Source organism: Patagioenas fasciata, chromosome 1, assembly GCF_037038585.1.
Source record: "Patagioenas fasciata isolate bPatFas1 chromosome 1, bPatFas1.hap1, whole genome shotgun sequence".
NCBI lineage: Eukaryota > Metazoa > Chordata > Aves > Columbiformes > Columbidae > Patagioenas > Patagioenas fasciata.
Window position 1 is genome coordinate 201508188 of NC_092520.1, and position 15774 is coordinate 201523961.

A 15774-nucleotide genomic window follows, 5' to 3' on the forward strand; every position below is an offset into this window, starting at 1 on the left:
GGTTTGACCAGAGACCTCCTAAGGTCCCTTAGACCTGGAGTTACCCTATGGTTGAGTGTATGTTAAGAAAGTAGAAATATGGTAGTAAAGGCGTTTGTTGTGTAAAACAGTAAGTTGAAGTGTTTTCATTTCTACTTTCACGATCAAAAATGTTTTATTTGGTTTTAGTATCAAAATGGTAACATTTTTATTGGAATATAAAGGGAGCAAAAGAGAACATTAAAAAAGTTAAAAACAGCCAAAAATATTAAAAAGTCAGCAATTTTGTGGGGATAAAAACCCCAAACAAATGAGCAGTTAATACATTTTATTACTCCAGAGACAGTTGATTGAATATTTTTTTTAAAATTGGTTTTAGAAAGCAAAATTCACAGAAGAGCTGAGGTGGGCAAGGACCTCTGGTCTAGTCAACCCCCGGCTCAAGCAGGGTCACCTAGAGCAGGTTGCTCAGGACTGTGTCAGTCAGTTTTGAATATCTCCAAGGATGGAGACTCTGCAACATGCCAGGGCAATAAGTTAGTGTTTAACCACCCTCAGGGGTGTAAATTTTATTTCCTTATGTTTAGATATAGTTTCCTGTGTTACAGTTGATGCCCATTGCCAAGTCATTCTACTCATGTTCTAGACCATACGGCTGCTTATTAGAATAGTTTAATACGGCATTTAAATGAGGAACTCTTGCTGTGACTTTGCACCTCTGTGAGAGGAAAAAGCTTTGATTAAGATGATTCAGAGAAAGTGGATACATTGCTACTTTAGGAGAATCTTCTTTTTATTCTCAAAACACAGATGCTAGTAAAATATTTATCTTCAGTAAGCAAAACATAAGAATAAAAGTTGTTTGGGTTTATAGATTCATAAAAACTATTGTTCTGTTATGTGCAGTTCTTTGTAGGTGATAGTGGATTATAGACTGACTGTAGAAAATAGAATTAATCTAAACCTTTAGATTTTTTTACTAGCTAGAAATTCTTTGTGCTGTTAAGAAACCTAACTTGTCTGACTGTTTAAAAACTGTGAAGAAAACTATGTGCACCTTGAGAATGCCATAAAATATAACAAATAAATAAATCTATAAATCTAGTGACAGGAATATCGTATCAGATCCTCTATAATAGCTCAAAAATGTTCCTATTTATTGTGCAGTTAGAACTCTTACCATGTTAAATAGAGTTCCATGTCTGTATCTTAATCAATAAGCATGTATTCGGTGTTTTCCATAATATATAAGTAGGCTGTATGAAAGACTACTGTGAATCACAGTGCCTTCCCAGAGGCTAAAAAGATGTGAGAATAACATCTTTTAGTGCTCCAGGAAAGCTCTGTTGGATTGAAAAGTCTTCTTTCTGTTGCAGACCAGCAATCACCTCCTTGGACCAAAACCATTTCCCCTGGACAGATTGTTAGCAATATTATATAGTATTGTGGACAACAGAGTTGCCCCAACTGCAAATATATTTTCCCAGGTGAGTGTGTACTTACTTTCTTTGATTCCTTTTTACTGTCTGGAATTTTTGAAAAGGTTTTACATTGGTTTTGTAAGTCATTGTTCTAATGAAATGTTTTGAGAAAACAATAACAGTAATTTAAGTTGAAGGCTCAGAGTAATATTTATCTTTATTACTAGCTATGAATTCAAGATTTTTATCTGTTAATGTTCTGAAACCTAATAACTAACTTTTTCCCTATCCCAGACTGTGATCTGTGTTGGTTAGGTCCTTGACTTCTCATTGAAGTCTTTTAGCCTTTTTGAAGTTAAGTGTATAAATGTTCTGTCCTGTGGCCAAAATGAGTCAACTTGTAAAGCATGTTACAAAAATGTAGTGATGAGGAAGGAGCAGAGGGAAGGATAAGATATTGCGGGTGAATGGTGTTTGCTGTGATACATGTATCTTAGGAATAATGTTTTCCATCTGGACCAAATTTAACAGCCTTGCAGAGTCAGTATCCACTTCACTAGATGGCAGCACAACTATAGAGTTGAGTGGAATTAAGTAAATTTAGAGGTTTTTCTAGAGCTCTGGTTTTGCAAAGTGTAAGAAAATCTCTTCTGTATAAGTGAAGATAGCTTCCTGTTGTCAGCTTGATTCTTGGATCTTTCATGTCCACCTTAGAAGATCTTAGTGTCTTTCCTGCTTTCCAGTTGTGCTTAATTTTTACTTATAGAATCATAGAATAGTTTGGATTGGAAAGAGCATCTAAAGGTCATCCAGTCCACCCCTCTTACTTACAGAAATAGTTTGTACCTTTCCTTATTAGGTCTCAAATTGAACCAATTTAAACCTGATATCTGCATTCATGTGAAGTTCTAGGGAACATATGGTCAAGATACCTAAAAAATTTTGCTACTGCCTTAATCATCGTTGTACAGTGTTCACACAAATGTTTGGTATCTGTCTCCTATCTGTAGAACAACCAATGGTAAATATACATATGGTAAAATGAGCCCATAGAGGAGCCAGGGAATTGTAGTACTTTATTTAATCAATGATATATGAAGATATTTGTTGGTAGTGAGCCAGGTGCTTTACAGATGCTGTAAGCAACTTACACCTTCACATCATGCTTTCACTCAAGCTCCTTTAGTTAAAGGTTGTTACGTGGTCTGAGGCATGAGAAATTATTAGACAACAGCCTCAAAAATATGTTATTGCAAGCATTTACTTTTTTGTAATTAGATGAGTGATTTTTTTAACCTTCAGTCTGCACTTGAGTTGTATAGACCCTTGAGTGGTCTATAGAGTAGCTTTCAGAGGTGCTCCGGAAATAGCTGAAAAAATCGAGTTTAGACAGATTTGTGTATCCTGTACTTGTTTTGTGCCTTTCTTCTGTCATCTCACAGCACCTCAGGAATTCACTGTGCTTTCAGAAAAAGCCCTGACTCTGTATTTCAAAGCTATGTGAAGTTTCCTATGGGCAAATGCCATATGAAGGGACTTCAAAGGTTTCTGAGTCAAGCAGTTTCTGACCAGCCTTGGGATGAGAGCTGTAGCCTTGTAGCTACTTAGAGCAACTTCGGAGTACAAAGAACACAGGGGCCTTAGTGTTCACAAAAATGCATGAATTGGGTCAGCTCTATCTATTGACTTGTTTCTGGATGGTGTCAGATATAGCCTGAGAGAATTGCTTTTGTATGAACATTGTGTTGATTCTTTAATTCACTGCACTGTGAAATCTGTCAGTCAGGTCTGCCAGTCAACGTATTGGTCACACCCCTTTCCTTACTGGATGCTGATTTTGTGGTTTGCTCTAGGTAGTGTGTTTTTTGATTAAAGACAAGAAGTGTTGAAGCTGAATATCAGAATATTGAGGTAAAAGGTGACTGTCTTGTTTAATGATGCTAGTTTATCAGCAGTGATCTAGATTTAGTTCAGTGAGAAATGGAGTCCTATGAGACTGTTACAGAAACTCAGAAGAAAATAAGATACAATCCAAGTAATGTTCAGATTTGTTTCACTCGTGCTCTAGATCTACTGATGATCCACCACGTAGATACTTATTGTTTTAAGCCTTTCTTTCTCTCAGCCTTTCTTTCTTCGTGTGTTTTAAGACACTGTAACAGCGATCTTCCAAAAAAAATTCATTTTTAAGATGGAGAGTGCAACCTGTAAGGTGTAAGATGAAACAACAGCCAGAAAGCAAAACAGTTGGCTGTCCAACTGCAATGGTGAAATTTAGGGCTTTGTCTGAACTCTGTCAGTCCGAAGGAACAAATTTCAGTTTAATTTTTTCAAGTGATGTGAAGGGGAATGAAGATGACAAGACTGGGAGTACTATGTAGTAAAATTTGTGTATAGGGTGTTAGCTGTGTGTTCTCTTATTTTTGGCTATCGAAACTAACTTGGTATACTTAAGACTTGAATGTTTTCTATAAGAGTTTTGCAGTGTATTTGTGTTAAGGTTTAATGCAAGGTGACAATAAACCATGGCAGATGCTCTCTGTTAATCCCCCCCCGCCCCCCCCCCCGCAGAGGAAAAGGTGATAGAAAAGATAAGGAAGAAAGTCTTACAAGTTGGAAAAAAAGTTTTAAAGGCTTTACTAATGCTACTAATAAATAGAGAAAAGATACAAAATATACAAAACCAATCTTGAATATCTGGGGTAGCGCAGCTTTGCTCTTCCCTCGCGGAGGATGGAGCTACCGTGGCTCCGGCAGCTGCAGGGCAGGAACCCGGAAGTCCTGGGTGGGACTTCACAGCAAACTGGAACTGGATTCAGGGATGCAGGGTCTGGATCCAGGCCTTGGATCACAGGCACGACTGACAGGGTCCTCTTCAGATGCTAGCCATGGTCGAAGGGAGCGAGACCGTTGTGATCTCCCTCTTTTATAGGGTGTATGATGATTATGGGATGGAATACTCAGATGGTCAGTTTTAGTCACCTGTTCTGTCCGCCCCTCCTTACAAATATGTCCCGTTATCAGAATCCTTGATTGTTATAACAATAAATCTAAACATGAGCTTCTTTTGCATTCCATTGGTCATCTTATCAGTCCAGAGCGAACAGCGTCTCAAAACACGTGTAGCTAAATTCAGAAAAGTGCAGTTACTTAGAAGGTACTTATAAGAACTTAACTGAAAGGAAAATTCACTAAAAGAGAACTGGTCTTGTTTTTAACAAAACCAGGACATTTTGCAAAATTAATGTCTGCATGTTTAACATGCATTCCAGATGAGAGAAAAAATGTCATTATGCCAATGCACAGTTAAGTAGTACTGAAGGCATAGCTTGTACATGGAGTATAATTCCCCCTTAGACTAAATTGCAGAATGAAAAAAATTCAAATAAGTGCTTTATCTTAACTTAGGATGTACACTAGATGGCAGTGTTATTAAAGAATAGTTGTAATTCTCTATTTTTCTGAATGCATGTACATTGAGCTGTGAAGATATAAAAAGATTGTATGAAACCTTAACCAGGCTATGGCAAAGAAGTTGAAATTAAGTCTGTTTATAGCAAAATAGAATTTTATACATTATTTTTAAAAATGTTTTTAATTATGAAAACTATTTTTGCATTAAATTTTAATTAAAACTTCTTGAAATGTCTACTATAAAGTAACAGAAAATGCAACAGAATTTAAAATAGATTTTGGAAGTAGTTTGATCTAGGCATAAGAGTTGATAGTATTTTTTGTCTTGAAAAGTTTAGTACGATTTATATTCCACTGATTTGTGCCTTAGTTATTCTATAAATACATTTTTCAAATAAATTAAATATTTAGGAGCTGAGTTATGTGTAGCAGTAACACTACATTTTGCTGTTAGATACCACAAGGTTTTGTTTTCTTGTTTGTGCGTACAGCTTGGAAATCGTTCTTGAATTGTGCAGAAGTTTAAAATGTTTTAAATCAAATATTTGGCTTATTAACTGATTCAACATTAATTTTATTTGCTCTTTAAGTTGTCAACTGAAAGGCTCTACATGAACCAAATAATTATTAATTCTCCCCGTGTACTGTCAGAAAATAGCATGCTTCGGCTTTAGAGTTGATCAACAATCTCAGTCAAGATTCAAGAAGGACTGGCAGCTGCTTTAAGATCTCCCATGTTGCTGATTTCATGATATTTCTTATTGCTTCTTGTTTCCGTGCATAATTTCTATTCACAAGAAAATTCTGCTTATTGGCTTTTCAAAAATGAAACTTTGATGCTAATAAGCAGCAAAACTTCAATTTTCTGTTTAATGCTAGGGTTTATTGAAAATCTTTCATTTTTACTAAATAGAATTTCAACTTAAAATTTGAATCTTAATCTTTCGCCTTTTCGTGTTAATTAGTCTTTAAAATGACCTCATACTTTTTCAAACAAAAATTAAGGTGTTCCTTTCAGAAGTGTGATCTTTGCAATTGATAAGAGACTAAATTTTTGCTGCCGTAACTAGTTGCTGTAATTGGGTTCCATGTTTTTCCTCACTAACGAGTACAGGGGAGTAGTACCCGGGGGTGGGGGAGGGTGATTGGGAGCAAAGGGAAGAACAAGCAAATTTCCACTCCTGCAAATGAGAATTCTTTCAGTTACCCCCTTAAATGTTACGCTCTTAAATGTTGAAATTTCTCTTGTTTTTGTGCTATCTTAAAATAAAGTTTTCACACATCTAGTGAAGGTTGTTTTGAGAGGAAATTAGATTTATTTATTTTTTCATTTTAGACTACTGATGTACATGTGTGAATATGGGTCTTTATTTGCTTGAGAAGTTTTCAGCGCTCCTTTTCCTCCAGACTATTTACTGTTGTTCTTAGTAGTTCTAATTTGTCATGACACTGGTTTTAATACATTGTGAGTTACTGTAACATGTCACTGAATTTGTTTGTTTGAATTTATTTGCTTGGTTTTTAAAGCAAGAGATAAGGGAGGTTAAAGCACTATTGATTTCTGCAGCCATTTCAGAGGACAAGATCTTTACATGTTTTTCTTTAGATGCACTTTTGTGTAATAATTTAACAGAGTGAGGATGATGTTACCACCACCACCACTGGGCAGTTGCCTTCTGTGCCTGGGACAGAACTTGCACGGTTGATGTTCTGACTGGACATATGGCTAGGTCAAGCATGTGGCTGAAGTATTTTAGAAGATAATGTATTATTTTTAATAGGGGAAAAATGCAAGTGTACTTTCACACAATGCTGAAATAGTGCAACTGGGGGATATGCAGTCTGCATCCTACAAAACCAATAATTCATAGGGTTTCCTTACCTAGGTGCCGCAGTTGATGCTTTTTCAGGCTTATGGAACAGCTAGGGGTATGATTTGTGTGTCCACGTGGACCCACTGTGTGGAATATGAAATGTGCGTTGTGTCCATGTGCAGTTATTACAGAATAGAGGGATACAAAGAAACTTTATAATGCCCATTGCAAGTGCATTTTGCAGAGGTTCTGGGAGTCTACTCAGTTATGGTTTGTAGAAGAGCGGTATTTCGTTTTAGGTTTCTCACATTTAGACAGAAATACAACATTATTCTCTTTATAAAAATGTGCGTTAGTATAGTACACATGAGTGAATTTATGCATGAAACATTGTGCAAGAATTATCAGCACCAATTCAAATTAAATCAACTAATTTTCATTGAAGGGGACAAGGGCCTTTAATTTCATATCACAACCAGTAGGCAAGTGGATATTTTTGTTGTTATAGTTATGGTGTACAAAGCAAAATTAACCAATACTTTTTCCTCTTCCATAATGATTGTTAAGCTGCTTCTTCAAAACAGTTCAGTTCTGCTAACCATTTTTCATTTTCTACACTTTCTATTTTGCTTCTGCTTTCTTGTCAAATATGCTTTTCTTAAAGAGGATAGACTTTATCCACTTTATTTTGGAGCTATGTTGTTATTAGGTAAAATGGAATTCAACCCTTTGTATGGCATACTTCTGCATGTTTTATTCTTGTTAATACATCCCGGAATGTTTGGCAAGATATTTATGCAGAGAGTTATGATAACTTCTCAGAATATATCAGTAGCTAAAAATTACTGAATAGGTAACTGATCAGTAACTTCAGTTCTGTTTGTGTTTTTACTCTAGTGCATTAAATGTGACTATTAGGTCATTAAAAACAAAGTTTAGTCTATTTTTACATTCAGAATTGGGTTTGGTTTTACTGTTCTCATTATATTCAGGGAAGATTTTCAGGTTGATGGATAGTTAGAATTCAATTCCAATTATAGTGCATTCGACAACAGGTTTCTGGAAAGGCTATTTATCTCTCTGGATGTATGGTGACATCAGGTATCTTACACATCATAGTCTACATTTCATTCAGTAGACATTTCTCATCTTTTCAGTACTGGATATAAGAAAAGTATCTAAATTTCCCTAAGAGAACCACAAATTCCTGAAACTAATGTAATTATAAATGTGTAAGAATTTGGAAAGAAGGTTAACAAAAGTAATGTTTTCTAATCTGGCAAAATGATAAACAGCATTGCAGATTGTTGGCCACAGAGAAAGACCTTTTTATCTGAAGTTATAGGAAGTCTGCAGATATGAGATCTAGAGGAGTGTGTAAGTGACAGTAGGATATGAGTCTTTTGGAAATACACAAACCCACTGATGCATGTAGCATGCTTCCAGCTGGCGGGAGCCAGAGGAGTGTAATTTCTTTTAATAAAAAAAATAAAATTAAAAAAAGGATAGAAAAAAAAGTGCCTTTTCCTGGAGCACAACAGTCTGAAAGGTTTGTTTTCTTTTTGTCTTATTTCTTGTCTGCCTTACATGGACAGATCAAGGAATAGCTGGTATTATAGATACAAACTGGAACAGCGTGTGGCAATTTACCTGCAAGATTTCTTTGTCCCTGTTTTGTTAAAAGTGCACTTTGTATGTTGCTTTTTCAGACTATAATTTGATATTTAAACTGTGCTTTTTTTTTTTTTTTTTTAGTAAATTGCCTACTATGATAAAATTCTGATTGCAAGATTGGAAAGATGACTGATTTTGTTACGTCCTTATTTGATAGGGGTTTGCTTTCATTATGGCGCAGCCTTTCTGGACACCAGATCCACACCACATCACAATTGTAGTACTAACTCTGTTAGTGCGTTGTGTTAAATCCCCATGATGTAGCAACTTTGATAAAGATAATACTGTCAACTTAACAGTTTCTTGAAATGGAAAACACTGTAGTTGCTTCTGCAAGTTCAGATTGTGTCAATGTTTGAAAATACTAAATTTTCCATTTTACACTTGACAACTCTTGGCAGAATGAGAATTATTTGGTTTTGCTGGATCAGCTGTTCCTGTATTGTGTTCCAGTTTTCCTTGATGTTGAGGGGGCTGCTCATAGGAACATTTTATATCTGACCTGACCAAAGTGTTTACCACTAATACAATACTTTCCATTGAAAAGAGAGCAGATAGGTGAGCTTCTGGAGAAAAAGATCTGGTTAAAAATGCATGTTGTGCTAGGCTGTTCCCTAAGAGGCTGCCTTACAAAGCAAAATGAAGAAGCACGGGAGCTGTTTTTATTTTAGAGTGTGTGAAAAATACAGAACTTGGTCTTCTACTGGTTAAATGTCCATAAGTAGATTATTTTTGTCATTCTTCTTTATTAAAACAAGCAAAATACCAGAAAAATTAAGGTTCTTGCTGATTTTGTTTTTCTTCGCCGAAACCATTTTTCTTTGCTTCCCTTTTACTGTGAAAGTTCAGGAGTGCTGTGCTTGTCTTTTTTCTGGATAACCGGGTACAGTCACTGCCAAGCTTTTACCTGAAATAATTGAGAAAGTTTTGTACAAAATGTTAGTTAAGTAAGTATTTGGGATGATTTTTTAGTAGAATATATTTCTATCCTGTTCTCAGATGAGCTTAGCATCTAAAATGTTGTGATTGAAGTTTATGTTGTAGTGAGATTTTTTTGCTGTTGTTATTGTTGAGCATTTTTAAAAAATGGTGGGGCTTAATCTCATAGATAATATTGCAAACTGGTTCAAGACATAATTACGGTATATCGTGCATCTGAATTCGGAGGTTGCTTTATACACCCATTAGGCACTACTGAGCAGCAGTATTTCAAAATCAGATAGAGGTTTGAATAGTTGTATACGAAAATCTGGATATATTTGAATACATCTCTTATGTTGTTGAAATGTTGGATTATTGAATATTAAGTAGTGAACATGCAGAAGTGAGATGATTGTAGAAGTTAGTGGCTCTTGGTGTTGTTTGTGTATGTAGAGTTTCTTTAATTTTGTTTCTGGGATGTAAACAAGCATGGTCTCAAATGTTTCCCTATTTTTATAACTTTTTGAGTTCTAGACATGAATTACAGAAGAGGATGTCATCAGCCTCTACTTCTGCCGTAATGATTGAATTTGCAAAGGACTGTTTGCATTTTCCTGTCCTCCAGTTGCCTCAGAGGAAAGTACAGAAAATTGCACAGCTTAATCCAGTCTGGCCACAGGACTTGTCATACCCAGAGTGGTCCTGCTATAATTTTGAGCATGTACTTTAAAACAAAAAAATATAGAACTAGACAGAAAAGATCCTAAATGCTGCTGTTTTGTGGTTTTTTTTCTCTTCATGAGAACCATTAAGAATTTTGGTATACCTCTCTATCTAGTCCATCAAAAGACCTTTGCTTCATGGCCTCCCAATGACAGGAATGATTGAATATAAACCATAGACTCTGAGGTTATCTCGTTCTCACTACTGGTTCAAATAAACTTCTTCTTTATCAGTGTGACCGAAGATATATCGGCACCTCTTGCCATCACAGTGTTTTTGTTAGTCTTATATAATGTCATATACAACATTCGTATATAATTTGTACATCCTTTGCAGGTTTCTTGTCCATGTGGCTTTCTAATGCAAGCATTTGATCCCATGTCTCCATCGTTGCCCTTATCTAAAAATCTTTTTGAATTGTTAGAACAAGTTTCGTAGCACTTGGCAACTTGCTAGCTGCATTTTTTTATAAGTGTGATAAATTTATTTTATTACTGTTGTGTTTGATCCTAATGCCTGTATTCTTTTATAGGTGTATTATGTGTCCAACACACTTTATTTTGCTAGCTCTGTCTGTTGATTAGAAAGTACAGCACTCTGTTGGTCAGACACTGTCGATTTTCAAGTAGGTTTGGGAAGATGGTGCTAAGAAGTAGTAACTCTTATTTTCTCATTTTCTATTATTGGTCACTGGACAAATCTGGCAGAAATTCATGAGTTGAAATGGGAACTGAATGTGATGCACAGCGTGGTGACACAGGTTAGCGCTTTACCACCAACTGTGGCAACTTGAGAGCAAGCCTGCTGTTAAGCAAACGAAAGGAGAAAACATTACTTACTCTTAACCAAATAGCCAACTGTATTTTTTATTTTGTCTCAGCATGGCTGTGAATAAAAATAAATTATTCTTATTTCAAGTAGTACTTTCTAATTAAAATTAGGAAGAAAGCAATATGCTTGATTTCTTCCAGCTTTGGATGATACGGAAAAGATCTTTCAGAAGAAAAAATTATGTTTTAGCCATGTTATGCTATTAGATGTAGTTTGATCTTTTTATCATTTTTGGGGGTGTACGGTTAGTACAGCTTTACAGTCTCTTGGAAGGCTTTCTTAATCAAATTCTATTCTATTTCAATTCTTTATATTCAGTAATTTAAGGTAGAAAACTTACTTCTGTGGAGAGCTTCTGATAATAGTACCCAGCTTGGCACTTAATCTGTGTCTTAAAAACTCTTAATGTCTTTAAGAAGACAAATTTTTGTGAATTATTGAAAACCAGTTTTATGGAAGAAATTTTGGTTATGACAAGGGAAAAGACTATTGAGAGGGAGGGAGCAAGAACTTCAGATGAGTTTGAATTTATAAGGAAGATAAATGGAATTCCTAAATTTGTTTTGTCTTTTTATCTAGAAGAAATGACTCATTTCAAAACTTTCTTGTGATTTAATCTTATATTTTTATTTCAGTATAAACTCCCTAAGAATTTGCAAACTTACATAAACCAGTAAGTTTCTGTATGTTAAGGCTTTCTAAAATTGATTTACAATACACTTGCACTTTTCAAATATAATCAAATAAAATGTGATTTTTGAGGTGAATGTACAAGTTTGCTACAGTAGTAATGAACTGTGAATCTGTTAATAACTTTCACAAACAATTCTTGTGGCCCTGTGAATCTACTGTTACATATTCCTTTGTGCCTTTCACATGTCTTAGATTGCATGCTATATAACATAGTGAATGTGTAGCATCAACCAACAGTTTCTTTAACTGCTGTTCTCTTGGTGCATTATTTGTAAGCAGTATTCGAAGCTTCAAATTTTAACTTATCTACGAAAATGTGTTCGTGTATAAAAGAAGTAAATATGAATACATGAAAGATGAAACAGAGTTTTCCTTCTTCCAAACTCTCTCTTTTCCATCCCTTTCTTTACATACTTATTTAGAAATTGGTTTCATGTACTTAATGGAAGGAACATCATTTAATACTCCAGAAACAAATGCATACTGTGTTTACATCAAGCAGTTGCAGCTGAAGCTTGTTAGAAATTGCCTCCCAGATTAAAAAAAAAATTCTTCACTGTGGTACATGAACTCCTATTGTTTGGAGATAAATAATCGGCTCATCCCCTCTTTAGGGAAGAACAAAGAACATAATAGTACATCTGGCTCATCTGTTAAGACAGCAAAGATTAATTAAGCAAGTACTGCACAACCTCTCTTGATAACATATACAGGCTGTTTTTAGACATATATGATAAGCTTTTTAATCACTTTTTAACCATTTAGCGTATGCACATAATCTGTTCCAGAATCATCAGCTATTCATAGAAATAAGTTAGGACACAACACTAAGATAAGGCAAATAGAAGTAGGGTAGAGTTCATTAGTTCTCTTGCAAATCTCTTGATTTAAGATTATATGTCTAGGAAGATACAAGACTAGAAAAAAACCCGTTGAGCTCCCAGGTGACATCATTAACACTCTCCATAAATTTTATCTGTGAATTGCAACCTGTTTGGGGGAATGAACCATCTCTTTATTGAGCATTTGTTGTAAAACCTGGTTCAGTGAAATACAGTTTCAAAACTACAACCAGCCCTTGTGGTCAAATAGTTATATGGTGTCCCTCTTTCTTCACTTCTGTGGTTACTAGAACTGCTGTTTAGTTCCAGGTTTAAGAACTACTTAAGTCCAGTTTTACCTGCTTTACTTTTTGTTGCATTGTCTTTTAGCCTAAATGGTTTTACTTGTTCCTTGTTGTTTACTTCAGCGAAGTTGTAAGGATGCAGACATCCTATCTAGGTCTTTTGCGAGCATTTACTTATTAAATGTCTCTTACTTCCTTGCACATACAGTAATAAATGTAATTGCAACTTCAGTAAGGGCATGAAAGCTGGTTCAGAATCACCGGTCAAAGAGTAGGCTATACTTTTATTTTCTTTTTACCGATATGGATTATGATACGGCCCTGTCCTACTTTCCCCGCCTAACATGCTCTTAACATTTCCCTGTCTATATTATGTTCTCTTCAGGTGCTTACACCCCACCTGTCACTTAATACAACTGATTTTGCTGTATCACATGTGAAATAAATCTGTAGCTTTGTATCTGTGCCAGGGACACTTTCCTGTTTTGATGAGGCTGGAAAGGACTGAGGCTGTGTACATGGACAAGGCAGCAAAATGGTACATTAAAGAATATGCTACATCACTTCAGTGAGTACTTGTACTGCTTCTACCCTGCCAGCTGCAGTCACTTCTAGCTACTGACTTTCTGCTTGACATCTGTCCTCTGCCAAGGACCCTCTGCTGCTTTCTGTGTTCATTTGTAGGGGGGATAGTAACGTTTGCCACAGTATCTTGGACAAAAGGAGCAGCTACATTACAGTTAATACAAAAGAGAGAATTTCAAATTTGAGGCTTGTTGACAAAAGAATGCCTCCTGATAGATGAGGAATGCCTAAGAATTTATATAATTTCTCTTTTCCATCTATAAAAATGAAAGCTGGAAAATATTTGGAGGAGTAGTGTGGAAAATTGACAGCAGTAAATCTCACTTATGAGAAGTTTATATTCTTAGTAAACATTGTAAATATTGCTTGTTTAAAATATGGAGAGTGACAGAATAAGAAGCTAAAACAAATCCTACCATCTCTCAGGCTTGGAAAAGCTTGATTCAAAAGAAAATGTTTTTAGAAAAAAATCCCTGTGATTTGGCTAATCAACAGGTAAATATGTCATACAATATTAATAATAATAATATTATTTTAAAGACTGAAAATGGTGCTGAATATCTGAAGGTACATTAGGTACTACACAAGGTCTCTGTCCTTACTACCTTATGATTTAGTTTCTCACATGAGGTGAAGGAGAGCAGACGACAAGAAATCATGCAATTGTTTTGGATGAGGTTGTTTTTGCCTGTATATGTGTCTGCACAGTAAAAGTCTATCTGAGCTAGTCAGTGTGCTTTTCTAGTTATTGAAGAGAAATAGGCATACAGAGAATGTCACCCCATGCACCCTGGTATAGACATGAGCATCTAAAACCACTCTGCTTATGAAAAGTTTTAAAATCTGTGAACTATGTCCTGAAAGTACCAATTTTGCTCCATCAACTAGAAATAGAGTCAAGCCAGCCTCAGATCAAAATATTTACATTGTAGATATCTAAAGCATGTCTACCTTTGATAAATAAAACCAGTGTTCTTCATATTAACTAAAAGGTGTTTTCTCAATATTTATTATTAATTGCTTGTAAAACAAACAAAAAAGTCACTATCAAAGATACCTTCTTGGATACCATTTTCCTAGTCCAAATGTTTGCAGAGCAGGGGAAATAATTGATTTCTGCACCACCCCACTCATTCTTTGACTCCTGTGGATTAGCTTGGCTAGTTATGCTGCACTGTGTACTTGGGGAGAGCATGCCCAGGGTTGCACTGCATTGCTGGCAAGCTGCTGTTGGCCTTGCCATCCCTTTTTGCAGGGCTACTTTTGATTTATTCCTGAGAACAAGACTGAAACTCTTCTCAATGACAGGGGTTTCCTGGTAGAAACTTACTGTGCAGAATTCTGTATGACGATTTCTGTCATTTTACATCCTTGAAATTGCAACGTGAACCATACCTCTTCGAACCGTATTTCAATAACAGCAACTATAGAAGAACTCAGTGTCCTATGGAATACACTCTGAGAGTCATATTTTTCCACGTGAGAAAACCGAATATGACAAGAAAGACAAGAACTTCTACCTTTGTTGTTTTGAAATATGAAGAGGCAAGGTATAACCTCTGCTAGTGGAATTCATACAAGAATTACAAAAAATGAAAGACCAGTTATTTAAAGTTCAGGAAATGTTTTAGAGGTAAAATTTCAAATTATGACTTAGCTTATTCAGAGTGGATTTTTGGGCGCAGCTTAACAACTGAAAATAAAATTGAAATACTTGAAGACAGATCTAGTTCGGATGAGCCAAATGCAGGTGCTGTTGCATGTGTTTCATTAATGTGTCAGGAGGCAACTTGAACTTAATTCAGATGAACATACATTACCCTGCTGTTATCCATGTAGAGAAAGCTCTCTTTTGGAAAAAAAAAATCTCGGCACCAAAAACTCTGTATATTAACCATTAAATCATTGTATTGTTTTATAACCATTATTGATTTCTGACTATGATTTAAAATGTGTATATGTTGCCATTTCTAAAATGGCAGGATGCCACGTTGTCGTAACAATTCCTGCAGAGTATTGAAGGTATCTTTTAGTTGCATGTTTTACATGTGTTTTGTTTTGTTTTTTTTCTTCTTGAAATATAGTACAAATGGACTGTGGGAAATTCATCATCCTTTTGTGAACCTTTTAAAGCATTCCGGTATGAGGAGCAGAATATACAGATGGAACATCTGTGTCTTCTGAAAGGTTCTGAATTCACACTCTGGTTAGTAGTGAGTTTAAAACAATACGAGGGACAGTAGCTGGAATATTTATTAAAATGCATAGATAGAGAAGATGAAGACCCAAGTTGATGTAGTTTAATAATTGAGGAATGCTGGATGTGTTGTAGACCATCTGTGACCTATATAAAATGAACAAGAGGAACTTCCATGTTCTAGGTATCTAGGCAAGAAATATGAAAGAGAACATTGAAAAAGAAGGTTGAAAGATGAACTAATGTGTAGTTGACACGAAAAAAATGTTGCAGTTGATACAGAGAGTAAAACAGATTGACTTAGGAATTTACCACACAGACATGAGAAGAAAACTGAATATTGTTGTTACAAAATTATCTTTTCCCGTGTTTTTTATTTATTAGTAGCATATGGCC

The 15774-nt window shown here is 35.4% G+C and overlaps 1 protein-coding gene across 7 annotated transcripts in view; it reads left to right on the forward strand.

The window, feature by feature from the left end:
- ORC5 (origin recognition complex subunit 5) overlaps positions 1–15774 on the forward strand; it is a 76441-nt gene that overhangs the window by 32015 nt on the left and 28652 nt on the right. For all 7 annotated transcript variants that reach the window (XM_065862716.2, XM_065862722.2, XM_065862717.2 and 4 more), the window contains one exon: positions 1356–1466. In XM_065862716.2, coding sequence (XP_065718788.2) covers positions 1356–1466 — 111 coding nt within the window. The remainder of the gene's footprint in view (positions 1–1355; positions 1467–15774) is intronic.